We start from the raw sequence: 27,314 nt of genomic DNA on the forward strand, positions 1-27,314 counted from the left end.
ACGGGACGCACGTGAGCGCGGCGCTGGCAGACGGCAGGGGCCCCATTTTGGACGCCGTCTCTGCTGCGAAAACTCGGCGCAACCTGTTGCTCCACACGGCGAGCTCGGCCCCCTACCCGACGCTCGCCGTCAGCCGCTCGGCCTCTCGCGGGCCGTGAGCCGGCCGCCGGGGCGGGGACGGGGGCGGGGGCGGCGCGATGCGGCCCGCGGACGCGGACGAGCGGCGGGGGCCGGAGCAGCCCTGCGGCCGGCCCCCGAGCCCCCCGAGCCCCGGGCGCGCCGCCGCCCGCCGGGACGTCGCCGCCCTCCAGCGCGAGCACGTGCGCGCGCACCTGCGGGCCCGCCGGAAGTTGCTGGAGGTCGCGAGCCTGCTGGACGAGCTCCAGAGCGAGGTGGACGCCTCGGCCGAGGGCGTGCTGGGGCCCGGCCGCCGCGCGGGCGGCGAGGCGGAGGAGCGGGTGCTGAGGCTGTGCGAGAAGGCGGAGCGGAAGGCCGCCGAGGCCGCGCTGATGGGGCGGAGGATCGTGGAGCTGCACCGGCAGATCGACAGCTGCGGCTGCGGCTGCGCCTGACGGACGCGGGGGCGGGTACGTGCACGTGCGGGGCGCCGGGGGCGGCTGGCTGGACCCGGGCTCGTGCAGCCCCGCCGCGGAGCGCCCCGCCGGGCGGATGGACGCGGGGTCTCGGTTTTACGTTGGGAATTAGCCGCAAGGCGTTTGGTGTGTTGTGAGCCGTAGAGACCGCCGTGGGGAACGTCTGCAGAAGGTGGGCCAGCCCCCTCCGCCGGGTGGAAGCAAGCCCGGGAGGCGAGCTGGAGGAGCGTGAATGCAAGTGCAGGACAGGACTTTTCTTGGTGTGATGAGGTCGGAGCGTTTCCTACGACCCGAGAGCAGGCGGTAGCATTCTGCACAGTTGTTTGCGTTTGTTTGACCCCAGGATACGAGTTCTAGAATTTAGGTTGTGATGATGATGATGAATTGCCCCACTTGTACTCCAGCTTATCCGCTGATGGACTCCGTTCAGCTGGTAAAGAGGACTGACCGGAGAGGCTTCATGAAACCAAGAGTCTTTCACTTTCTCTACGATGTTTTCACACGTTGAATACTAAGTCTCTAGTATTATTCTGGGAAGAGGATTTCAGTATTGTGTATGCGGAGATGATTATGATTATCAGGTGTATTGAGTTTAGAGAAGACAGCTTCTAGGTAAATACTGTTACCTAAGGGAATAGGCCTAGATTGTAGGCTGCTCTGACTTTATTGTCTTTTTAAAGTTCCGACGTATACTCTTGTGCTCTGCTTTTTTTTTTTTTTTTTTTAAATGCTTCCTGGAATTTGGGGACACATGAAAGAGGCTTGAGGTCAGATTTCTGCAAGAGAGAAGACCCTGCCTGGCTGCAGCTGCTGAAGCAAGAGCCCAGACCGGTCAAGGATGCGGATGCTGCTGCTTTGGATCAGATTGAGAAGCCCCTGGGGCTGTTGGGCATGGAGATGGATGGCATCCGCATTTTGGGATTCTGCAGTCTCTCGTATCAGAGGAGGAGAGCTGTGGTTTTTTTCTTTTCTTTTCTTTTTTTCTGTTTGCTTGTTTTTTGGTTTTTTGTTTGTTTTTTTTTTTTCCAGAAATGTAATTTTTCTGTGGCATGTTAACTGGTGCACATCATGTAACCTGTCTGGTGAGTAACCTAGAATAGGGGATGAATTCTAGGTACTGTGTGTATTGGCTGACTTCAGGGTAAACCATTTTGATATAATCATGCATTTCAGGAGCTTCTCTGCCACAACTGCATGTGACATCTACGTGATCTGGAGGGCTTGGGTAGAAGAGCATGGAGCTACCAATGGTGGGCCCCAAATTGATAACAGGTAGCATCTTCCAGGCTTAGGTGGTACCCAGCTTGGGTCCTCAGAGCAGACCCCAAAGGGGTTGAGAGCAGAGCTCTAGCTTCTTACTATAAAGTTCACTTGCCTAGAAAAGAAGCGCTGAAAGCCAGTTTTTAGAACCTTTGTGCAAATAACCAAAGCCATTGACTTGGCCAGGAAAAGGTGAGATAAATAAATTGTTTTCAGAATGAAAGTTTCCCTTTGGTTGTCGTTATTGTCAAATGGGTGTCCGGTGCTTCCTATTTTGGAATGTGCTCAAAAGCCTGTAGGCCAGGGGAAGGTTCTATCTGTGGGCACTGTAACAGGACAGAAAAGACAGAGCAGGAAGGGGCCTCTGGAAAGCATTTGGTCTGACCTCTGCCTCCAGGGGGCTGAAGTTCATTCAGTCCCTTAACGTTCACTGTGACCGGGTGCCACTCCAGATTCTGCTGGATGCTAGGAGTTTCTAGGAGGGGTGATCCCATGGGTTAAGACAGGTCTGTAAACAGAATCACAATACAGTGCCCCCATTGGTGGTATTTATATATCCCACATAAATTGAGTACCGACAGGTGCTGGGGGTGCATCAGTGAACAAAGTGCTTATACGCTTGGATTTGACGTTTGTAAGCTTAGGATAGTGCCTCATTGTGCTAAGGCAGGAAAAAATTCATATATATCCAATAGTGGTAAGTTCTTAGAGAGAAGGGGGTATTGGGGAGGGAGGTGTTGCTGTTTGATATAGGGTGGTCGAGTGACATACCTGATATGGTGATGTTTGAGCAAGGACGGATGTGTGTAATATACACAAGGATATCTAGGGGAAAAATGTTCTATGCTCTCGGTGGGTGGGACAAACAGGGCAGAGAGCCGAGGAATAGCAGGAGACACAAGTGGTTTGGGAGAAAGTGGCAGATGGTGAGGTCAGAAGGGACAATCGTTCTGACTGCAGGTGACACGGAAATGAAGCTTTAAGCAGAGGAGTGGTGGGACCTGACCAGGAATGAGGAGATTCACTGGCTGCTGGATTAAGAATTGAAGTTGAGGGCGGAGTGAGGAGCAGACAGCTGGGGGTCCTGGGGCAGGGTGGTCCCTGCAGGCACCGGTGGGTGCATGGTGTTCTGAAGGCATTACTGAGAGATGATGTGGATGTGTAAGGATCCAGCTGTGTCCCGAGGTTCAGGGCCTGAGCACCTGTTGAGGGTAGCCATGTCATTTGTTGAACTGGGGCAGTTTTGAAAGTGAAAGGTGGCCCTAGTAATGATATGGTTTGTGGTCCCAGGCCTGCTGCAGGTGGCCCAGGAGATGTTGTACCCTGTGTTTTTACTGTGGTGGGAGCACTGAAGAGGGAGTCCACTGAGCATTGGGGGTGTGAGAAAGCTCTTCAGACCCAGTGTCTCCTGGTCTGGACCCAGAAGTGTGAGCTCAGCCCTGAACAGCACCCCAGGCACAGGGAACAAGTGTTCTGGAACCCACCCTGGGAGCCTGTCAGTAGGTAGAAATGTGACATGATAGAGGGGGGTTGTGGGTTTTTGCAGGGAGCGGGAGGTAGGAGGCATGCTTGTAGCCATCTGCATGTGACTTGGAAGAGTTTAAACTTGATCCTGTGTTTGCCTGCTTCTCCACCTGGGGTCTTTGTGCTCTGGGCTGCACCTGGATGTGCTCTCAGTTCTTCATACCAAGAGATATACTGGTATATTCTGAATAGTCAAATGTTTTTGAATGTGTGACAAGAAAAAATATAGTTTTTTTAAGTTTTTGAAATGACCTACCACTCGCTAAAAAAAGTCTCACAGTTGGGGCTGCTTCTGGCTCTGTGCCGAGCCCCTAAAGCAGCACTGTTCAAATGTAAAGTACCTCTGAAACTCTGGGGTCATTTCAAAATGCAGATTCTAGTCCTGTAAAGGACTTAATGTCATGTATTTCTTACAAGCGCCCACATGATGCCTGTGCTGCTGGTCAGGGTACCACGATTCAAGGAGGAGAGGTCTCTGAGGTAGTGGTGGTTAGCTGGAAAGGCTTGAGCAGGTCAACAACACTGTGGTTTAGGAAACTCGCGTGTGGTTGTGGAAGGTGGACGAGGCAAGGCCTGTTAGGTGAGGGTAGAGATTCCACCTCCATGATTGTGCAGGGGAGAACAGAGGACCTGGCCTACCTCCCTGCCTCTGCTTCATTTGGCTGCTCATGATGTTTGTCACCGTTGGAATTGCAACAGCCAATGGCCTGTGGGACCAGCCCCCCAAGTTTGGAGTCCTTTATTAGAAGGACAACTGTATGTTGTGCTCTGGCTTAACCAATTAATGATGCTAGGAGCACCGTTGGTGCAGCTGAACAGAGCTGGGATTGCTGGGGCTGAGGACTGCACACCCCTTCCATAGGAGCCGCAGTTTCTGAGGCCCCTGTCCTGGCTGTCCCCGCAGGCTGGATCATGGGTGACAGCAGCAGTGTCAAATGGAGAGGGGTAGTGGTGAAAATGGGGGGGATTCTTGGGAGTCCCCAGTTTTTGAGTGTGAGGTCTTTGTTAAGGCAAACATCCTTTTATTTACATCTTAAAATCCATTTCCCTTTCTAACTGGCAGTGGTTAGTATTATCTTTGCTTGCATCAAACTCCTGAGGAATAAAGTCAGTCTCTGGGATGCAAATGGGGTGGAACAGATCCAATTCTAAAATCACTCAAGGACCCGAAAGTGTCCCATCTGTGCTGTCGGCCCACAGCCATGTTCCTACAGCTCCTGTCCAGGGGCAGGCAGCACATTGGACGTCTGGAATGAGAAAACAAAAGTCTGGGATCCCTGGGTGGCGTGGCGGTTTGGCGCCTGCCTTTGGCCCAGGGCGCAATCCTGGAGACCCGGGATCGAATCCCACGTCGGGCTCCCGGTGCATGGAGCCTGCTTCTCCCTCTGCCTATGTTTCTGCCTCTCTCTCTCTCTCTCTCTGACTATCATAAATAAATAAAAATTAAAAAAAAAAAAAAAGAAAACAAAAGTCTATTAGAAGCTACTTGGGGTTTGGTACTGAACATACATTATCTAATTTTCAGAAATTTGAGAGGTCATTTTATTGTCCTCCTTGTTCAGGTGAGGATGCAGGGGCTGCAAAACCCCCAGGAATCGCTCTGGAGGAGGAGCTGGCTCTGTGACTCTGGGCCACCAGAAGATGATGGTTTTGCACTCTCTTCTCTGAGCTTCCTTGGGGCTTGACGTTCCAGTTGTCTAGAGTTCATGTCAAGTAACCACTCATCCAGTGGACAATTTCAGTGCTGGCCCTCGAGGCAGAGCTTTGAAGGCAGGTGTGTCTGGCCTCTTCCTAGGCTTTGGGAATTTAAGGGGAGGCCCAGCTACCCTGGGACTTTCACGTGAATCCTGCATTAGGACTAAGTCTGTTTAGACAGCAGACAGTGGCTGGGTTCCAGACAGGCCCTGAGACACATTCCCCAGCTGCGAAAGGTACTGAGCAGATGAAATCCACCTTTGGTACTCCCGCATGGTCATCTGGTGACACACTCACCCACGTGGATTGAACTGCATGGTACGCCCTGTGACTCCAAGGACAGAGGAGTTCCTTAATGTGCTCCCGTAGAATATGCCTGCCTGACGAAGCAGTCCTCTGTCATGCTCGAGCTGTCAGCTGGAGCCAGGCTTGTTGGACTCTCCGATGACCGGCTGTCCATTTTCCCCTTGGTATTCTCCCTTAGTAACTTTCTGGCATCTGTCTGAGAATTCAGTTATCCCTTAAACCAAATCCCAAGTCAGGACCACAGACTGCAAAGGACAAGATGGGCAGACTTCTGTAGTTTCCCACCTCCGACCTTCAGTTTCTGCAGTTTCCCACCTCTAGCTCCTGGGTGTTAGGCTGCTTCACTGCTCCAGTCAGGTAGGCTGTTCTGCTGTTCCCTAGCCATGACAAGCACGTGCTGGCCCCAGGGCCTTTGCCCATGTTGATGCTTCTGACTGGGGCACTCCATTACCTGAAAGGAGTAAAGATGGTGAGGGAGAATGGGGAGCACTTTGAAGGAGTTCTGCTGTGGAGCAAAACAGAGGAATGAGGTGAGTGGGGAGTAGCTCGAGCGAGGGTTTCTTCTTTGATGTGTGACATGGGGAAGGCACCTGCTGATGGGACCACCCTGGTGCATAGTGGTCCCTAACCCCCTGGCTCTCCATGCCTCTCTCCTGCCCTCCAGCCTCTGATTGAGTTAGCATAAACTTCCCTGCAGTTCTCTCTTAAGCCACCAGCCAGAGGTGCATCAGCACTGATCTTCCATTTCTAGAACATTGCCTTGGGGAGCACTCAACTGCAGCCCACATGCCCCTTCCCCAGCAGCCTCCCTGCTTCCCCCTGAGAATCCTGACCTCCACGGTGCTGGAGACCTCCAGCCCTGTGGAGGCACTTCTGATACACCCTGCCCTATCTCACCGACCCCTCCTGAAGCAATCTACTTGATTCTGAAGTTGTGCTGGGTGAGAATGGGTTTATGAGCCGTGATCCAGAGGCCTTCCCCCCCCCTGCCGCCCCCCAGGTTTCCTGGGAAGGTGACCCGAAGAGTCCACACAAATGGCAAGGTTGTGGCTTTCTGGTGGAACAGCCACTCACTTGGTGATGACAGCGAGCTCACCACCGCTCTGCTACCCCCATCCCCTGGGCAGCCCTCTGCTGACAGTCCAGAGGCCTCATCATTCAGGAGGCTCAGGCGTGACCTGCCCTGCCCCAAATGCTACCCAGCAGGTGCCTTCGGCTGGTGAGATGTGCAGGCCGGTCAGCCCTGTAACCAACAGAGGTCGCTGCAGAGCATATCTGTAGAGGGTGTCAACAGATCCCTTCTGTTCCTTCTGCCCACAGAAGCGTAGCGTAGCGCTCTGTTTCAGCTGTGCTTGGCAGACCATGAGGTCTCACAACCGCTCAGCCTCAGTCCACTCACACATTCACCCAGTGGCAGGTTAATGGAGGAAAGACGGATGATTAGACAGAAAAAGTTTGAATGTGAAAGGCCAAGGCATTTGTGGCTGGAGCACCAGGGTGGAGGATGGCAAGTGTGGGAAGAAGGAAACTTGGTTGGTCTGTTTAGGTCCGGACAGCCGTGTGCCTGGGGAAACGTTAGCTGGCTTTCCTCACCCAGGCGTGGGGAGTTTCACAAACATGTCATGAGTTGCAGAATCTGACCAGATGCTGGCCCTCACCATGACCATGACCCCTTCAGTCTTGGCTTCGGATACCTCCATCCCTGTCCTGGCACCACCAGGACCTTTCCCTTGGTTGGGCTCTGGACATGGAGGATGGGTTGGACTCCCTACCCCAGCCATATGGACCTTCCAAGCCACTGCTGGGGCAGTGCTGTGGATCCAGTGTCATTGGAAAGGAGGCCCTGGGGGAGGCTGGAAGGATGGGTGGAGACCCAGGAGGCCAAGAGGATCAAACCTCTGAGCACTTGCTGGGAGGGGCTAGGTGGAAATATAAGGTGCAGATCAAGGCCAACGATGGAGGGTGGTGCTTATGAGCCTAAAAATGGTGTCACTGAATGCCTCGTGCGATGCTGGTTCCTAGAAGCTGAGGGTACATGGACATTTTTCTGGAAGGAATCACAAGCAACTGTGTTAGTGCTTCCCTTGGAGTGGGAAACTGGGGGCCTGGGGAAGGCAAGCTTCTCAGTCTTGATGTGTGCCTTCTAGTCTTGCTGGATTTTCTAAGCCTGCTCAGGAGCACTGTATTTACCTGTTAATGTCAACAAAAGTTAGCTGAGTAGGGTCCACTATCTTTATTGGTTGCATTTTACACTTCCCTATATTTAAAACACAGTCCTAAAATTATAAAATAAAAATTTTAAAGACTAAAGGTCAAATGTTAACAGTCTTAAAAACATCCAGCCCTGTGGCCTGTGGTCTTTCCTGTGAGTCTCGGAAGGAAGCCTGGGGAGCCCTGGCTCCTGGTGGTAGCAGTTTCAAGTCCCAGTTGCCATGTGCTGGCTGGGGATCTCTGTGAGCCCAGTTCTCTCTGGGCTCAAAATGAAATCTAACAAAATGGAAACAAAATGAATCTAAAATGTGCCCATCGCAATCGTGGCCACTGAGGGAATGGGTTGTGGACTCACTTTCATTGTGTCTCCACAACACCCTGCAAGGCTGGTGCCAGCCTGACCATGCATGCGGGTGAGGACTGGGTGCAGGGGTGGAGGTGCTGCAGCCTCCAGACCCACCTCTCCCTCCCTGTGCTACCCTGCCCACCGTCCTCCCTTGAGGAGGAGCCCCTACTTCAGGCAGGGCAGGGGCTGCTGACGAATCTGAGATTGGGGAGTCAGCGGCCGGCCTCTCCTCAGGCTGGCAGGGCTACCCCACGGGGTCAGATTGTCTAGTTTCCAAGTTAGGAATAGAAAGCAGAGACTTAAGGAATTGGCTCACACAGCTGTGGGGATGTGGCAAGTCCAAAATCACAGAGTAGGCCAGTGACGAGATTGGAATAAGCACTAATGTCACAGTCTCGAGTCCGCATTCTACAGGCTACCCAGAAACAAGCAGGGTGTCTGTCATAGTCTTGAGTAGACTTCCTCTCTCTCCTGGAAACCTTGGTCTTTTCTCTGGAGGATGTCAATGGTTGGGGTGAAGCCCACCTGCAGAATGGTGGGTCCTCTGCCTCACTGAGTCCAGTAAGCAATGTCTTCACAGGAACATCTAGACATGTAGAACCACGCAGCTGGGCCCTGTAGACTAGCCAAACTGACATTAACCATTGTGGCTGTTGGCGGGCAGCCTGTGGGTGGGATGCTGTCCCTCTCCACTACAACCCTTGGGGTGATGCTTCATCTCCTCTTGAGGAGAGAACTGGGCTCACAGAGGTCCCCAGCCAGCACATGGCAGGGGCAGACTCAGACCCAGCCCTGTCTTACCTGGGCCTCGGCTCCCCCACTGCGCCTCAGAGAACTCGGCATGGACCTTGACACGGCCCTGGTGGATCTAGGAAGTGTAGTGTGGGGACAGGCGGCAGGGAAGACCCCCTGTGCTTCTGCTTAAGACAGAGACCTGGGGCGGGGGGTAGGGGATTCATGCTAATGTCAGGAGGATCTCCTGAGAGAGCCATTTGAAGGGCATTAACACATTATAGGGTCAGCCAGGCCTGGGTTTGAACACAGAAACGTGTCCTGAGCGCCCTTTGTCTTGGCCAGCCTGGACTTTTATTCTTATCATCCCAAACTGTCCTGGGTTTTCTGATACCCATCACTTGCAAGTCTTGACTCGCAGAAGAAAACAGCAGTTTCCTGAGGTGTGGCTCTGGAGGAGGCCAGAGGTGAGCCCTGTGTGCTCTGGGCTGGAGGCTGTGGGGCTCCAGCCCTCCTGAGATGGCAAAGAGGGTGGGCTTTTTCTCTCCATCAAAGCCCTTTGGCAGCATTTAGCTGAGGCAGGAGCTGGAGTTAAGGGGCTGTGTGGTGGGAGACCCCAAGGATTTCAGGCTTTCTCCAGAAGGTAGGAGAGCAACAGGAAGAGTCTCCCTCTGAGGCCCCACAAAGGAGCCACCCTGCTGACACCGTGATTTTGGACTTGCAGGCCTGTGAGAGAAGCAGTTTCTGCTGTTCTCAGCACCTAGTTTGTGGGCATCAGCCCTGGGAACAGAGCCTGTTGGGAGTGCTCTCAATCACAAACCCCAAGAATCCACATGGTGGCATCACAGCTGCTACTGATCCGGGTGTCATGTCCAGACCTCAGAAGGCACCAAAGGGGGATGGGGGGGTGGTGGCAGGTGGAGTCCTTTTGCTTTCTAGACTGAAGAAGGATTTGCAGGCGGCTGCGCCGGAGCCCAGGGCTCATTGCCCCCTTCCCCGGGAGCCATGTGCCTAGGCTTGAGACCAGGCCCCTGCCCCTGCGGCTCCGTGGTTTGAGACCCCTGACACTCAGCTTGTCCTCGAGAAACTCATTTTCTCAGCTCCCCCCACCTCCTCCCTCAGCAAATATTTGATACATTACCGTGGATAAAAACGGTTTGATACCAGGGCTGTTTGTGCAGTGAAACTGGAGAGGAGCCTAGGCTAGCTCACCCATGTCATCGCCATGAGCCACGGTTTCCCCATCTGCAAAGGATGGATCAGAGGGTGAGGCCCCTCCTCTTCCTTCTCTCTTCACCCTGTTGAGGCCTCTCCCAGTTCCCCCATGTGCTTTGGGCAGGGGCTGTGGGACTCCCCAACCGGCATCCCTGGAGGGCTCCTTACTCTGCAGCTTCCTTGCTGGCCTCCCTGCCTCCAGCCTCATCCTCCTCATCCAAATCTCATACCAGCTGCTGAGTTAGCCTAAAAGGTAAATCCTACCAGATCTCTTTCAGCTGAAAACCCTCCAAGACCCTGAGTCTCTAGCTGTGTGGCCAGCTGGCAAGCTTTGGACCAGCACAGCCTCATGAAACTGCAGCTCTAGGGCAACAGGGCCCTGAAGCCAGCATTTAAAGTCACTGAGGAGCTCCGCTGTGCTGCAAGGGCTAGGAGCCCCAGGCCTCTGGGACAGGGCCCCAGCGAGGCCCGCCTGCAGGGCCTTTCCTGCTCGGTGTCCTATTCCCTCCACAGCTCCTCCCCAGCTCTCCAAAGCGGCAGTTCTTCGTGTCTCTGCTCTCTGCTGCATTCACCATCCATCCCATCCCATCCCCACGGGGCTGGCTCTTGCACACCTGCGTCCCGCTGCGGGCTTCCCATCATTGTCTAGGTGCTGCCTGGGCCAGGGCCTCCTCGCCTGTGCACTCCCGCCTCCCTGTTGTGGGCCTCTGCCACCCAGGCCCTCCAGAGGCCAGGGTGTGCACCCCCCCGCAGCCGGGAGTAGTGGGGGTGGGGAGGGAGGGCTGGGAGGACTCAGAACTTGCACCAACATGGTTTGGGACCTGTGCTGACCTGGGGCCACACACGAGGGGCCTTCGGTCATGTTTGCTGAGCACAAACATCCTTCTCAGGGGGACCTGGACTCGAGAGTCAAGCTCACAGTTCTGGGGTTTCCTGGGGCAAGTCCTCCCCACACGTGCCTTTCCCCAGAGCTCCTGGACCCACAGAGCCATTTCCTCAGAAGTAGGACAACATCCTGGGCTTCTGGAGAGTGGGCAGCCTTCTGTCTCAGGGTAGGGCCTCCCGGGTGACGATCACCTGGGCCCCTCTGTCTTTCTCGGTGGTTCCTCTTTGCCCCGCGTAAAAGCTCGTAATTCCACTTCTTCATCTGGCCTCTGGTGCTAGATGTGGGAGGGCCCGCAAGCAGAGGTCTGGCCCTATGGTTATGGGGAGCATAAAGTGGGCTGGGCGGAGGGGGGGCGGTCTGTGCCAATGCAGGAGCACTTTTCTCTCCCAGCTCACCCTGCTCAGAAGAGCCATGCTGGTTCCTTCCCAGTAAGCTGGGGGCTGGGCCTGTGGAGACACAGTCTCCCAGATCTGTGACCCCAGTCTGCTTCCTTGCTGACCCTGGAGGCCCCCCAGAATCGCCATGCTATAAAGGAGGGCCTGGCACCAGTGATCTTGGGGCACTCAGTCCCAGGGTGGGAAGAAAAATCACCCTGCAATGGTCAGGGACAGAGAGGTGTTTCTGCATGATGCAATTCACAGTTGCTAGGAAAGAAACGAGCTTTCCAGAGTGCCTGGGTGTCTCAGTTGTCTGCCTTTGGCTCAGGTCATGATGGGGGGGAGGGTGTCCTGGGATCTAGCCCCGCCCCCCCAGGCTCCCAGCTCAGCAGGGAGTCTGCTTCTCCCTCTGCCTCTGCCCTTCCCCCTGTTCACACTCTCTTTCAAATGAATAAACAAAAAACTAGCTTTCCAGATGAATGCAGTATAAAAAAAAACAAAATCCAACTCTGTACATTTGAAGACTTAATTAGCTTTGTTAAGCGATTCAGGAACCAGATGGCCCCCCAAGTAGCAAGTAGATGGGAGCTCCCAGAAGTAGTACAAAATGGAAGGTTTGTATAGAAGAGGGAGAAGGTCATTTTAAGAAGAAGGTCATTTAATACAATCCAGTAAAACCCTTGTCCTGAGACCCTTCAGATGCATGTCGGTGGGTCATAGGCTTGGGGGATGATTGCCAACATGGATCTTGGGAGGTAGAGATGAAGGAAGTTTCTAAAAGAATTTTATATGTCCCAGTAGACTGACAGGATCCTGGGCCTGGGCTAGGCTTGCCTTTTGCCCTCAGTATCAACATCGAGGCACCTGAGCTCCTGGAGGAATGTCACTCGACCTGTTTCAACTTCTCAGTGGGCTGTAGGTAGTTTTTCTTTGTAACAGCAGTTTCTGTTAAATGTTTAAGAGTGAAGAGCTGGTCTGGGAGGTTAGCTGTGTCCCGTCGTGTCACCACCATGCATCTGCTATTGAGGGGAGCGAGCTGCTTAGTGACCTTCATCCCCGCATTTCTTCCACCTGTGTTCACTCTACCAGTGATAATCGAACCACTTTTTTTTTTTTTAATGCCTACAAAGATCTCCACCAAGAGAGGTCTTTGAGTGACCTTGCCTTGACTTTTGCAATGATTTTGAATACAAAATGTTGGAAAAAAAAACCACACACTCATCACTAAATGTTCTGGGGTGGGGGAGAAGCATCCTCTTTCAGCAGGGAAGGTGACTGTGCTTTGAGAAGGCCAGGGAGGACCAGCGCTCCGCAGGTGCTGCACTGGCACCCCGCGCCCCGGCTCCAGGGAAGCCCTGTCCTAGAGAGCACAGGCCGGCACCTCCTGGGCCCCTCCTGGCCCCACGCCGGGCCCCTTTCTGTGCCAGGTCTTCAGCCAAGAGGGTCTGGCAGCCTCTCCCGTTCATCAGGCTGCTTGGTGCCCACTCTGTGATCCTGCCTTGTCCTTGGGCCCAATTTGTCTCCCAACTGCCTCACCCCGGGGCTGTAGCAAGAGTCAGGAAGTTCCCTCCCCATCCTGACACCTGACCCAAGTTCCTCATCCCTGCTCAGACCGGTAAGCCCTGGCCTGCCTGCGGCCAGAATCCCCCCAACCTGTCTGCCTCCTCAGTAATCTCCCACTCTGTGACCCCCACTGACTCTGCTCCTGAACATCCCTGCCAGCTCTGCTGTGAGTGGGCGCTGAGCCAGTGTCCCCACTGTTGGGATAGTCATGAGCCCTGTTGCAACAGCCCTGAACACTTACTTCCCTTTCACCAACTGTCACCACAGGGCCTCTGACACCCTTTCGTGGTGCTGCAGAGGCTCCAGGCCTCGGAATTCCCTCTGGAGGCTCCCCCCAGCTCCCTCCATCTGCTGGGGACCCGGAGTCTCATCCTAAGAGGGACTTGCCCAGCACAGCAGAGTGGGCTGACCATATCTGCTCCCAAATGACCACCTGCGGGGCCACGCTGAGCCTCCTCTGCAGGAGACCTGGGAAAGGCAATGTGTCCAAACGAGAAAGGACTGGTGGAAGACGGGCTGCTTCCCACCAGTGCCAGGCTGGGGCTGAGCCCGCTGCATGGCAATGGCTTTATCTCCCTTCCACCGACCCCCAAGCTCTGTCCAGGGGCTCCCTCTGCCAGGCCCTGCAGGCATCTCCAGCAACAGCCCCATGACCTATGCCACCTCTGGGGAGCGAGGGAGGGGCAACTCTGTGCTCCCAGAGTCCTGGCTTGGTCACAGCCTGGCACTGTCCATCAGGAAACAGAGACAGCCTTCAGGTCTGGAAATCACATGACCCCCCTAGCCCCCTGCCCCCAGCAGGGCACAGGGAGATAGTAAGAACAGGCAGGGGGTTCTGAGGAGCCTGGCAGAGCAGGCCAGGGTGGCCCTTCACCTGCTTGGGGGACTAGCAGTGTCTGCTGTGGGTTTGGGGAGCGGGACTGAGGCGCCTGTCCTCTGGAAAATCCTGCTCTTTCGTCCATTCCCTCAGGCGGCCTTCCTCAAGCTGGGCCCCTGAGTGCCAGGCCCGCCTCCTCCACTGCATGGGGCCAGATGTAACCGGATAGGACTGCTCCATCCATTCCTTGCTCATTTAACAAATGCTCGCCAGGCACACCCCTACTCCACAGACCCCCTTGTCCCCTGACCCTTGCTCAGTAAATCAGTGATGAATGACCCCAGGACACACGGAAGCACAGGGAAATGTGGGTGCCGTGAGGTGCAGGCTGGGGGGAGGCTTTGGACAGGAAGTCTCTGTGATGCATTTCTTCAGAAGTGAGCAATGCAGAACAGGGAGGGGCAGGGCAGGGTTTGCTGCTTGGTCCGCTGGTCGCACCCTCTGTCAATAGAGGCTGGCCTTTATAAAGCTCCAGAAAGGCTCTGGGGACGTTTCCTCCATCACGCCAGCTCCCAGGGGGAAGGTGGGTCCACATCCAGCACCATGACCGAACTGGAGACCGCCATGGGCATGATCATTAGCGTCTTCGCCCGGTACGCAGGGGTGGAGGGCAGCAAGCAGAGCCTGACCAAGGGGGAGCTGAAGGTGCTCATGGAGAAGGAGCTTCCAGGCTTCTTGCAGGTGAGGGCCCACGGAGAGGGTCAGGGAGGACAGTGGGAGCACTGACCTGGTGGGGGCACGTGGGGAGGGCAGGGAGGACAGTGGGCCGGCGGGCAGGGAAGGCCCAAAGGGCTGCATGGCTGAACTGCCCCCCACCAGGGCTAGAGCCTCTGGAAGGAGGAGCCCCCCCCCACCCCAGGAATGGATCGGCTGCCCTGGGGGAGAGCCAGGAGCAGGTGTGGCTCCTGGGTCAGTCCTTGAAACCTGGAGTTGGAGCAGCAGTTTACTTGCTGCCAGAGTGGGGGAGCCCAGGGGGAGAGCTGGGGGTGGGGTGGCAGCCTGAACTGGGCTGCAGGACTGGGGGGGATCCAGGACCCACGGTGAGGTTGGGTGTGCTGGCCCCTCACAGCTGCACCCCTCTGAGGCTGCTGGCCACAACCACTCCTGCTGTTCCGTCTGCTCTGGCCGTCCTCCCAGCATTCCCGGGCCTGGTGTTAGTGGGGCTGACAGGGGTACAGACGCGAGGAGGTCCCACCCTGGCACTTTTCTGCCCAAGGGAGGCCTCCTCTGGGGACCTCAAAACAGAGGCCCCGCCCTCCTCTGCCTCCTCCCTTCCTGCTCCCACTCCTCCTTTCCCCACTATGCTCCTCTCTGTTCTTCACCCTCCAGCTGCTCTCCTGTCCCCTCCTCCCTCACTTCCTCCCCTTCCATCCTCCCTTCTCTCCCTTTCCCCTTGCTCACCATCCATCTCTTCCTCTCAGACCGGGAGCTCTCAGCTCCAGCTTCCCTTCTTTCCCACTTCTCCCCTCCCCCTCCTGGCTCCCCTGGAACCCACCAAACCCCACTTACCTGCCCTCTAATGGGTCTACCCTGAGCTGATTCTTAAAAATGGAAGCCTAAAAGTTTCAGTCTTCAATTCAAACACAGTCTTTCAATATGTAAGGGCAGTGAGGATACAGTTCTTTAAATGAAGTTTGTTTTTGTCTACTATAAATAACGTGTTTCTGGTAGAAAATGTAAAAATACAGAAATGTGGAGGCAAGAAATCCCCACCCAACACACTCTCCCTCTCTCAGCCTTTTCCCTTTGCAGGAGCTGAAAGCTGATGTGTGTCAAACCCTAGAGATGCAGTTTAATTTCTTTTTGAACTTAGAGCAGAGTCTCAAACTCCAGTGCTCACAGAACGCCCCTGCCCGGGGTGGGGGTGGGGGACTGGGCGTGGGGACAGATGCTCTGATAAACTGCCAAGTTTGAGTCTAACCTGTGGGGATTTTAAGCCAAAAGTTTGGGGATTGCAGGAGGGGCAGAGGCAAGTGGCTTGGGAACACAATTTGAGAACCAGTGGTTAAGGGGGGGATCCTAACGAAGGAACTTGGCAAAAGCAGGGGCTCAGGGCTCCCGTCTCCGGGGTCCAGCTGACACGGAAGCCCAGCCTGGGGTGCAGTCAGAGCTGCCATACTGGGGGGTGGGCTGTTGGCTACAAATCTCAGGAGCCCCAGTGGGTGGCTGTGGGGCACTGGGCCAGGGACACCCCTGCACCGGGTGGTCCTTGGTGAGGCCGCGCACTGGGGCAGACTCCCATAGACTGCCTAGAGCCTTGGCATGCACACGCACGCACGCACACACACCCTGCCCACTGCCCCCCGCCCCCGGGTACCCAGGGAGGGGGAGCTCTGTAGCCCCAACTTTCCCTGCCACCCCCCCCACACACATCACAGTGCCCAGGGGCTCTGCAGCCCCAGATTTCCCTGTGTCCGGGCTGGCCCTGAGGATCAGAGGCTCACTGCCTAGGAGGGTGTAGAACACAGGCCCCCATGTGATCTGGTGAGGTGACCCGGCAAAGCTGGTGGGTACCCCCTTTACAGCTTATCAAAACAGTCCAAAGGACACCCTCTCCCCAACTGGCCAGTGAGACACACGCTGCCTCCTGAGCTGCATGACGCAGTTCTGACCGGCCCTAAATTCAAGGGTGGGTCCCAGCAGCTCGCAACTGCCCAGAGCCCCGGGACTCGGGCCTCAGTGTCCCCAACGCCCTCACCCCCATCCCGCCCCGCCAGCAGTGGCGCTGACCCCGGCCTCTGTCTCTAGACTAAAAGGGACAGGGACTCCGTGGACAAACTGCTCAAGGACCTGGATGCCAACGGGGACGCCGAAGTGGACTTCAGCGAGTTCATCGTGTTTGTGGCCACGCTCACGGCCGCCTGCCACCAGTACTTCGAGCGGGCGGGGCTCCCCTGATGCCCTGCAGGCTGGCTTCCAGAACCCTCTGGGCCAGCATCAATAAAATACTTGTGAAAAGCTCCCCTTCTGGTGGAAATGGATTATTTCCTGACCCCTTCAGCGCCCCCACCCCAACACAATGAGTCCGTGGATTTGTCACTTCGTGCTCCTGCCCAGGGGGGAGATGGAGAGGGTAGGATGCGGGTCAGTGGGTAGGGGGCTACCTCCGGACTGCCCCCCGTGCTCCAGTGGGCCGAGGCCCCGCTCCTGCTTCTGCGGGTGGGTCAGCACCCTGAGGGTGCCACCCTGTGCTGGACCCTCAGAAGCCCGGGGGACAGTGGGCCAGCCACTCCTCAAACCCCCGCCCCTCTGTTTCTCCAAACGCATTTTCAAGTCACAGCTTTTTAATGCACTGATACTAGGTTTGGGGGTTTCGGTTTTTGCCAAAGGCTGTAAAACACAGTTAACAGAGAAGAACTGAATGATACGAGGGGTGCCTGGGTGGCTAAGTTGGTTGAGTCTGACCTCAGCCGGGGTTATGATCCCAGGATGGTGAGATCAGTCATGGGAGGGGCTCCCCACTGCGCAGGGAGTCTGCTTGTCCCTCCCCCTGACCCTTCCCCCCTACTCGTGCTCCCGCCAATGCACTTGCGGTCTAATAAAATCTTGAAAAAAGAAATGTATGACCACTGAGGGCTAGAGTCCCTGCTTAAGTCTGGTCCTTACGTGTTTTTCTAGCTGCCTGCCACTCTGTTTGCAACATGGGACACTGCCTTTAGAAAGAAAGGACGCCGGTGGCACAGCGGTTTAGCGCCTGCCTTCGGCCCAGGGTATGATCCTGGAGACCTGGGATCGTGGAGCCTGCTTCTCCCTCTGCCTGTGCCTCTGCCTCTCTCTGTGTCTCTCATGAATAAATAAGTAAAATCTTAAAAAAAAAAAAAAAAAAAAAAAAGAAAGCACGTTTAGAAACATGCCCAGGTGAGGTCGAGGTCGTGGGTGTAAGTAAGGCTGGTAACCGGACCTGGTTTTGAGGCGCCCATCACCTTTGCAATACCAGCAGCAGAGGTCTCCCCTCGGCTTTGAAGTCATTCCCACCGGAGCAGAACCCCCGGCCGTGCTGGGGCAGCCCCGGGGGGGCAGCACGGGCCCCGGGCGAGCAGCCAGCAGGCGCCCTGACCCCGGCCCAGAGGTCCTGATGCCCCAGGGCTGCGACCCCCCGGATTCTGGGACATACGAGACCACAGCGCTTAAGCCACATTTAGCCAGTATCAGCCCCAGAACCACCCTGTGGTGCATACTTGTCCTTTGTTCTGTCTGTTCCACATCTGCACCCCTCATCGCTTGTGCACCTTGGGCCGCAAGTCTGTCTAACCGGTCTGGTTGAAAATACCAGATTCCTGCAACAAGTGTTGTCACATGACCTGGAACCCACCAATCGGAGTCACCCGTGCCTAGACTGACAAGAGCTAGTGATGCTAAGGGAGGGTTCAAGGAGCCAGGTCTACTCAGGCAGGGTAGAGGCAAGGTGTTGGGGCAGAAGCAGGTATGATGAACTGAACCGTCCTGAGCTCAGAGGCAAGGCAAAGTTCCTCTCCGTCCAGTTCTGCAGTGTGGGCTGTTCCTGGAAGCGGCACCCTGAACCTCTTCCTGAGCCCTCCCCGTGCTTCTGGAAACTGCCTTACCTGTCCCGGGTCAGCTTCTGTGCCCCTAGGAACCCTGACCGATTTCGTCCATAAAGCTCTCAAATTCGTTATTTGAAGGCAAAGAATGTGCAACAGCAATAGTTACTGTAATAGTTAATAATTTTAATAACTATTCCATATATAATAACACATTACCATATATAATAACAGTAGTGACTTTATTAGTAATTCTTAACCAAAAGGAAAAAAGGCAGACTTTTAAAAGGATGAATCTGGGGCAGCCCAGGTGGCTCAGCGGTTTAGCGCCGCCTTCAGCCCAGGGCCTGGTCCTGGAGACCTGGGATTGAGTCCCGTGTCCGGCTCCCTGCATGGGGCCTGCTTTTTCCTCTGCCTGGGTCTCTGCCTCTCTCTGTGTGTCTCTCATGAATAAATAAAATCTTTTAAAAAAAATGTGGAAAATTAAAAAAAAAAAAAAAAGAAGGATGAATCTAGAAAGAACTTCCTGACAAATTCAGAAACATTGTTGGCTTACAGACCTGGTTGCCTTCTGCTGTTCATGATAAATACTGAGTAAAAGATAGAGACTTGTGGCTACATTTCAGAGACAACATTGAGCTTTTATTTATTTATTTATTTTTTATTTATTTATGATAGATTCGATCCCGGGTCTCCAGGATGGCGCCCTGGGCCAAAGGCAGGCGCCAAACCGCTGTGCCACCCAGGGATCCCAACATTAAGCTTTTAAAAAGGTCTTGGGGCACCTGGGTGGTTCAGTCAGTTGAGCATCTTACTCTTGGTTTCAGCTCAGGTTGTGATCTCAGGGTCATGAGATCAAGCCCCATGTCAGGCTCAGCAAAGAATCTGCTTAAGATTCTCTCTCCCTCTGACCCTCCACCCTATGCTCACTCACACTGTCTCTCAAATGAATAAATATTTTTGGGTTTTTTAATTTTATTTTATTCATTCATGAGAGATACAGAGAGAGAGAGAGAGAGAAACAGAATACAGGCAGAGGGAGAAGCAGGCTCCATGCTGGGAGCCGGATGTGGGACTCGATCCCGGGACTCCAGGATCAGGCCCTGGGCCGAAGGTGGTGCTAAACTGCTGAGCCATCCAGGGATCCCCTGAATACGTATTTTTAAAAAATAAAAAGGTCTTTAGCGTTATTTTATTAATCACTTTAGAAATGTTCTAAATTTGGAAACTTACGGAAATCACAAGCTTACAGAAGTTAGAGTACAAAGAATTTAATTTTTCAGAAGGATCTGAGAATAAGCTGCTGACATGATCCATCAGCCCGAGTACTTGAGTATGACTGTCCCCCTACAAGGCACTCTCCTACAGAATCACAGTGCAGCCACTGAGATCAGGAAATGACATGGACACACGACCACCAGCCCATCTCAAGACCCCATTCAAGTTTTGCCAATTGTTCTAATAGCGTCTTTTATAAAGCAAAGGATCACGTTTATAGCAAACACGCCTCACTGCTGCATTTAGTTCTCGTGTCTGTTTGGTCTTCTTCAATCAGGAACAGTTCCCCAGTTTCACAGACCTTCGTGAGCTTGACACTTTCGATGATTATAGGTTATTTTGTAGAGTTTCCTTCCATTTGAGTTTATCTGCTGTTTCCTCATGACTCAGGTCTGAGTTGGCAAGAAGTGATTCTTAAGCACTATCACTGTTACCACCACTGTTCTGATGACCACACTGCATCCTGTTTGGCAGCGGGACCCATTCAAGCTGGGCTCTGTGTTCTGACCTATCCCAACCTTGTCTGAACACCCCTTGCTTTCTATCACAGCAAGGTATCTGGATACATCTTATGCTCTCCCTGCCCTGGCTCTAGAACTGACCATTTCTCCAAGCACTTCTAGTTCCTTTTAGTGGAAAAGCAGTATTTAGAAGGCAAGATGACAGGGCGCCTGGGTGGTGCATTCTGTTAAGCATCTTGGCTTACAGATGCTTGGTGCACTCATGGTCTTGGCTCATGTGGTGAGGTCAGGGTCCATCAGGCTCCGCACTCAGCAGGGACTCTGTCTGGGATTCATTTCCTCTGTGTCCCCCATCCCTCCCTTCTGTGTACATGTGAGTGCTCTCTCTCTCTCTAAAATAAAATAGGGCACCTGCGTGGCTCAGACGGTTGTGTGTCTGACTTCAGCTCAGGTCATGATCCCATGGTCCTGGGATTGAGCCCTGCATCAGACTCCCTGCTTAGCGAGGAGTCCACTTCTCCCTCTGCCCCTCCGCTGCTTGTGCTCTCCCAAATAAATAAAATCTTTAAAAAATAATAAATAAAAATTAAATTAAATTAAAAAGCCAAGATCAGAGAGCCAGGTATGCTCATTACTACTGGGGTGTCACTGCTTCCTGACGCTTCCAATAGGCAGAATGTGAGAATATTTGTGTGTACATTAATTCATATACGCACATTATGGTTCTACATAGTTGTATAATATATACATAGAACCACAAGTTCACTCAGATACCTCTAACTTCAATCCAATACCACGGAGTTCATTCTGGCATTCTTTTCTCATATTTCTCTCCCACTGCTGGCACCCCTTTTCCTGCATGGAAAACTTTTCCCTGATAAGCCTCTGATAAGCCCTGATAAGCCAGTCAGACCCTGAATGCACACCCTCTCACCCCTTGGGCTGAGTCACATCACAGGTCTGGCCTCCTCTATGGATGCCCTCCTTACCCCCTTCAGGCTCTGACAAGCTGCACGGAGTTATCCCCATGTGTGGCTGCTCCCCTCACTCGACTTGGGCTCTGACCCCTGACCACCTTGGGGACTCCTAACCCTGCCTGGGTTTTCATTTCCCAGGTTGGGTTTCCCTCCCTCCAGCCACCCTCCATAGATGTCTTCACCCTGCTTGGAGGGCTCTGACCCCTATGCCAGGCTGCCCCTCTGTAGGGATGTCCTCTCCACCCTGCCCAGGCTGAGCCCTGACATGGGCCACTGTGGCTCCCTATTCCTCACCAAGACATCTACACCGGGCTGTTTGAGTGTGTAGTCTGCCCTCATTTGGTGATTTTATATTTACAAACTTACCTACTCAGTAAAATATATTTGTAGCCCCAAAATCAATACTCGTGGAGCTTTCCTGGTCACTCACTGACATGTGCAGCTGAGGAAGAATGACGTGGAACCCTGCCTTCTTGTTTCTGCTCACCTCGTACAAGTGTCTTTCTCACAGTCTGCATTTGGGAAGTGGAGGGGTTGTTGGTGACTTCAGTTTAAAATGGGCTGCAAGCCTAAGTGCTGAAGTTCTTCCCAGCATTTCTAACCACAAAAATAGTGAAGTGCCTTACAGAGAAAACACGTGTGTTAGATAAGATTCCATGAAGCGTGGGTTACAGTGCTGTTGGCTGGGAGTTCAACATTAATGAATCAAAAATATGCTAAATAAGGTATCTTCAAACACAAACACATATAAAACTAGGTTTTTTTTTTTTTTTAAAGATTCAATTTATTTATTCATGAGAGACAGAGAGAGAGAGAGAGAGGCAGAGACACAGGCAGAGGGAGAAGTAGGCTCCATGCAGGAAGCCCAATGTGGGACTCGATCCTGGGACTCCAGGATCACACCCTGGGGATGAAGGCAGATGCTCAACCGCTGAGCCACCCTGACATCCCAAAACTATATTATGTATTGGTCGGTTGATGACAATGTGGCCAGACCCTGGCAGAAACCTAAGCGTGCTCATCCCTTAAAGGCAGTGATCCATATTTGCTAACTCAGTGCTCATGGTGTCTTTACCACAAATGACAAGCACCAACTGTCTTCACAGACATGCACACAACTCTAGGAATTGCATCCAACTGGCAAAACTGCAGCCCTGCACATTCCGAGTACCTACATTCTCTGTGCCCTCACGCAGGGAGTGGAGTGTGAAGACCCCATACCCTGAAGCTGCAGAGGCTGTGTCCAGACAGCAGACATTGACAGAAGTAGGAGTTAGAGTCTGTAAGAGGTAAGAGGAAGGCTAGTCACAAGGAAGATGAACATCTTAAATGTGAACATTTGAGGACGAGGGAGAGGGCTCACTTCTGGATAGTGACAGAGGAAAACCAGAGTGAGCCCACGCTGAGGGATGGAGAAATCCTTGTACATATGAGAAATATATATGGGGCGCCTGGGTGGACTCTTGGTTTCTGCTCAGGTCATGATCTCAGGGTCGTGAGATCACACCCCACGTTGAGCCCCGAGTCAGGCTCCACACTCAGTGCAGAATCCTAGAGTTTCTCTCTCCCTCTGACCCTCCCACCGCCCCCTTCCTGCAGCACATTCCTTCTCTCAAATAAATAAGTAAATCGGAAAAAACAAAAACAAAAACAGAAAGAACTAACTACATATTTCGAATGAATGAATGTCTTTAGCACTCATCCCTAGGTAACATGCTACCAATTTCCCCTGCTTACCATTATCTCCAGCACTAGAATGAAGTTCCAGGGGCAGAACTTTTGGAATGTCCGTTCACAGCCCTCAATGCCTAGAACAGCGTCTGATACATAGTAGGAGGTAAATAATACCAATAAGTAAAGACTTGTGCAGCAAAATGAATTTTGGAAATGGTTATAAGCAGGGACTCAACGTAGCCCAATCTGCTGCTGACTGTGAAGGAGAGGGACTGGCAATAAGACAAGCAGGGAGGCCAGTTAGGAGAGCACTGTGCTAGTGGTCTAGGGCAGCTGGAGGGAGTTGGGGGAACCTAAGGTACAATCTGGCAAAGAATCGATGTGTGTCAGTGATAGTGAGGAAGGGGGAAGAGATTGCTGAGGAGGAAGGAGGAATCAAGGACACTGGTTTCTGGCTGAGAAACTTTGGGTTGAGTTATCTGCCCTGGTAAGCAGACACAATATTTTTTAAAGATTTATTTTAAAAAATTATTTATTTATTCACACACAGAGAGAGGCAGAGACACAGGCAGAGAGAAAAGCAGGATCCATGCAGGGAGCCTGATGCAGGACTGGATCCCAGGACCCCAGGATCATGAGCTGAGCCAAAGGCAGATGCTTAACCACTGAGCCACCCAGGTGCCCTTTTTAAAAGACTTATATATTTATTTTTGAGAGAGAGAGAGAGAAAGAGAGAGCGAGCAAGGGAGCACACAAGAGCATACAAGTGAGAGGGAGAGGGAGACAAGCAGACTCCGTGCTCAGCATGAAGTCCAACTCAGGGCTGGATCCCATGACTGAGAGATCATGATCTGAGCTGAAACCAAGAGTCAAGTCAAGAGTCAGATGCTCAATCGACCAAGCCATCCAAGTGACCCACAATTAAATTTACATACCAAATTGGTACACATTCATTCAATGAGCATTGAGTACCAACCATATGGCCAATCAAGCGTTGGTCTTTGTGCTAGGAATTTAGCAGTAAACAAAATTCCTGTCTTCAAGGGACTGACATTCTATAGGGAGAGGTCAGGCAATACACAAATTAATCATCATGTGGCAGGTGGTGAGAAGAAAAATAAAGGAGCATAGAGAGTAACAGGGACGGCCGTGTTGTTTTTAAAGAGGGAACATGGGGGCCTCTCCGGTAAGACAACCTGTAAGCAAGAAACTTGAAAGGTGGCCTAGTGAGCTACGTGGATAGTGGATAATCACCTGTTCTCAGAAGAAACAGAACTCTGAGAAGTACCGCAACAAAACATGAGTGAAGATTCAGGCATCACAAGCCAGCTGCTGCAAGTGGTGGCTGGAGAATTTCCCAAGCCTTCTGGAAGAGAACACAGAATTTCAGACTCCACAGCAAAGAGTTTGGGCACGACAGGCTTGTCCATGACAAATGATTTCAGAGCTGCTGACAGAAGGCAATTCAAATTTTTTTTTTTTTTTTTTTTTATGATAGTCACACAGAGAGAGAGAGAGAGAGGCAGAGACACAGGCAGAGGGAGAAGCAGGCTCCATGCACCGGGAGCCCGACGTGGGATTCGATCCCAGGTCTCCAGGATCGCGCCCTGGGCCAAAGACAGGCGCCAAACCGCTGCGCCACCCAGGGATCCCGCAATTCAAATTTTCTAGCTGACTTAGAAGTTGTTTGAATTCCACGGATATGCAATCCAATTAGGGGGAAATTTATGAGTTAAAATAGGAAATCCACACAAAGCCCTGTATGCCTCTATGTTACTCTGCATCACAAGCATGAATGAAGACCATCAGCCTGTCACTGTAGTGCTCTGCATTACAGCCAAGGGTTTAAAATGATTCGGAAGACTTAGGGCTCTGACCATGAAGGAGGCTTAGCATCAAGACCTAGGATAATGAAGAGATGAAATGTACTCCAATGAAGAAATATAATCTGTGGTCAGTTAATCAAGAGGAAGCATGCATACACTGTGTACATCTATATACCACACACACACAAGTGCAGCAAGTTTTTCACCCTCAATGCATCTATTTCTAAGGGGCGCCTAGAGGGGCACTGGGGGGCTCAGCAATTGAGTCTGCCTTCAGCTCAGGGCATGATCCTGGGGTCCTGGGATTGAGTCCTGCATTGGGCTCCACATAGGGAGCCTGCTTCTCCCTCTGCCTGTGTCTCTGCCTCTCTCTCTCTCTCTCTTTCTCTCTCGAATAAATAAAATCTTTGAATGAATGAATGAATGAATGAGACGCCTAGGTGGCTAAGTGCGTAGTGTCTGGTCTTTGGTTCAGGTCATGATCCCAGGGTCCTGGGATCGAGTCTCACATCAGGCTCCCTGGCCACAGGAGTCTGCTCCTCCCTCTACCCCTGACCCCACTCATTCTCTCCCCGCCCCTCTCTCACACAGATAAATAAAATCTTAAAAAAAAAAAAAATCAGTGACACAACTTATAACTAAATTTCCTGAGTCAAGGTCCATAATATCCCAAAGAAGAGGTGCTTCTTCAGCCAACTCCTGGAATTAAGAGACCATGGAGCAACTAACCTGCAATGTACATCAACAGGCCCCTATGAACCCCCCCAGGGCTGCAGGTCAATCGTTCTTGAGCTTCTGATGCCCCCACTGGCTTCTACTCTCAGAAGTTGTACTGAGCGTTCTAGGGCAAGTTCCAGTCCCTTCCACATAGTGCTGAGTCCCTCCTCCTGCTCCCACATCCCTGGCCTCGGCTGGAAAGAAAGCACGTTATGCCCCCTGAGAGACTAAACACACTTTCTAGCATGATGAGGGGCAGGGGCTGGGACCAGGCATCTCTGCTGAGAGCTGAGTGTTTTGTCATATTATCCCCACGGCAGCTGCCATGAGCAATTCTCCCTCACAGTTCCAGGCTCACAGAGAACCCAAACTTCAAGCAACTTGGTCCCACATGTGGATGGGCAGCAGCACTGAAAGGAGCGTGTCCATTTCAAAGGAAATTTATTAACACACACAGGGGCCTTGGTCATCTGAATGTCACCTTTTAAAAAAAGGTTTTTGGGACATCTGCTTGGCTCAGTGGTTGAGCATCTGCCTTTGGCTCAGGGTGTGGTCCCAGGGTCCTGGGATGGAGTCCCACATTGGGCTCCCTGCATGGAGCCTGCTTCTCCCTCTGCCTGTGCCTCTCCCTCTGTATGTCTCTCATGAATAAATAAATAAAACGAATAAATAAAATCATTTTTTTTAAAAAGGTGTTTTATAGATCTTTGTTTTGCAAGGCGAATGAGCACTTAATTTATCACATGTCTGACTTCAATCTCAAATCTCGGTCAGGTCTATCCTGATAAACTAGAAGGGACTTAATGGGTCCTGATGATGCCTCTTCCTCTCTCCAGTGTCCCCAGGCTCTTTGTAGATGGTCTGTTTGATTTGATAGTCGAAACCCTTGTTAACTGAGGGCATTCCGACAGTGAAGCGTATCCTATCATTCTCTATTCCAACTTTTTTTTTTTAAGATTATATTTATTCATTCATTAGAGACACACACACACACACACACAGAGAGAGAGAGAGAGAGAGAGAGAGAGAGAGAGAGAGAGAGGCAGAGACACAGGCAGAGGAAGAAGCAGGCTCCATGCAGGAAGCCCGATGTGGGACTCGACCCCAGGGACTCCAGGATCACGCCCTGGGCTGAAGGCAGGCGCTAAACCATTGAGCCACCCAGGGATCCCTCTATTCCAACTTTTATTTGGGGCCAGCGACGTTGTCTAAATAAACTCACCTGATGGGTGATACCACATACACCAGACGATATGCCATAAGACATAGCTCTATTCCTGTGTCTCACAGGAATCAAAGTTCCAAAATACACACCCAACCATCTTCCAACTGCCTCACAGTTTTTCCCAGTGTTCCCCAAAGCAGTCTCACCCCAACACTGGGCACCAGCCACACCCAAGCAGTGCCTTCCAGGCACCTCCACTGGTAGAAGATTCTGGCCCCACATCTACAGATGTCCCAAAGTTCCAGACGACAATCAGGTCACATGGCACCAGCAAAACACAATGTTGGCCACGCCCAACATTTTGAACACAGCAAAGTAACAAGAACGAACGTGGCCACTGAAACAACTCTGCATTAAGCCCCATTTCCATTATGAGAGTATTTCCCATACAGTTATTCTTCAGGAATCAAATACACTGGACGATCTAAACCCACATCAGGGTCACCAGCTGATGCCAACACCCATCTTGTTAGGTCAGATGAAAGGACAAACATTAGAGGTCTTATCGTCCCCAGGCACAGCTGGACGGGCCAGGAAACACACAGACCCAGGTCCAAGAGCTGGAATGCTTGCTGATCATTCAAAGGAACGTGAAGGATGCAACCCCACTAGTTTATGCACATACAAGCAGCTGATCAACACTATCCTAACTACAGAATCACCAGATATACTTAATCCAAAATCTCCAACATAAGAAATAAAGACATTTCTTAGATTCCGAGTCTCTCGAGAGCAAACAGACTGACCTCCATGGGACCAGAATAACTAAGTAACATCTGTGAACACGACCTGACTTTACCTCCAATCCATCAACTGTGTCCACCTTGTCAGCAGACCCCCGCCCCAAATTTTGCCCTTAGAAACCCTCACTTGTAAGCCATTGGCAGTTTGGGACTTGGAACATGAGCCCCCTGTTCTCCTGGGTACCACGCCAAGGAACAGCCTATCTGGCTTCACTGCAAAAGCTCCATGTCAGTCTTTTACTGACTTACTATGCTTCCAAGGGACGAATTCTCCTGCCCTAAGGGAGACTGTTACATGTGGATTAAAAAACACAGAAACAGGGGTGCCT

The 27,314-nt window shown here is 52.5% G+C and overlaps 2 protein-coding genes and 1 long non-coding RNA gene across 4 annotated transcripts in view; 2 read left to right on the plus strand and 1 right to left on the minus strand.

The window, feature by feature from the left end:
- Positions 1-16,547, plus strand: MRFAP1L2 (Morf4 family associated protein 1 like 2). Of its 2 annotated transcripts, none has more exons than XM_072737520.1 (2): positions 1-587; positions 16,334-16,547. In XM_072737520.1, the coding sequence occupies exon 1, from the start codon at positions 198-200 to the stop codon at positions 570-572; it is 375 nt and encodes a 124-aa protein (XP_072593621.1). In that variant the 5' UTR covers positions 1-197; the 3' UTR covers positions 573-587; positions 16,334-16,547. The 2 variants fall into 2 exon arrangements, with proteins under 2 accessions (XP_072593621.1, XP_072593620.1); XM_072737519.1 differs by lacking the exon at positions 16,334-16,547 and adding an exon at positions 1,352-2,079.
- The window catches only part of LOC140595485 (uncharacterized), a 26,721-nt gene continuing 882 nt past the window's right edge, over positions 1,476-27,314 (minus strand). Inside the window, exon 2 of the long non-coding RNA XR_011997138.1 lies at positions 1,476-5,829. This is a non-coding gene — a long non-coding RNA (uncharacterized lncRNA). The remainder of the gene's footprint in view (positions 5,830-27,314) is intronic.
- On the plus strand, positions 13,993-16,547 carry S100P (S100 calcium binding protein P). Its single transcript, XM_025999846.2, has 2 exons — positions 13,993-14,266; positions 16,334-16,547. Exons 1-2 carry the CDS (start codon positions 14,129-14,131, stop codon positions 16,481-16,483), a joined length of 288 nt encoding a protein of 95 aa, XP_025855631.2. The 5' UTR covers positions 13,993-14,128; the 3' UTR covers positions 16,484-16,547.

The sequence above is a fragment of the Vulpes vulpes genome, chromosome 14 (assembly GCF_048418805.1).
Source record: "Vulpes vulpes isolate BD-2025 chromosome 14, VulVul3, whole genome shotgun sequence".
Lineage (NCBI taxonomy): Eukaryota > Metazoa > Chordata > Mammalia > Carnivora > Canidae > Vulpes > Vulpes vulpes.

Excerpts from the sequence above, each read along its gene's own strand:
- MRFAP1L2 (XM_072737520.1), top strand. The coding sequence starts at position 198 with ATGCGGCCCGCGGACGCGGACGAGCGGCGGGGGCCGGAGCAGCCCTGC.
- S100P (XM_025999846.2), top strand. The coding sequence starts at position 14,129 with ATGACCGAACTGGAGACCGCCATGGGCATGATCATTAGCGTCTTCGCC. Across the intron at positions 14,267-16,333 it reads AGCTTCCAGGCTTCTTGCAG|ACTAAAAGGGACAGGGACTC; the intron begins GTGAGGGCCCAC and ends CTCTGTCTCTAG.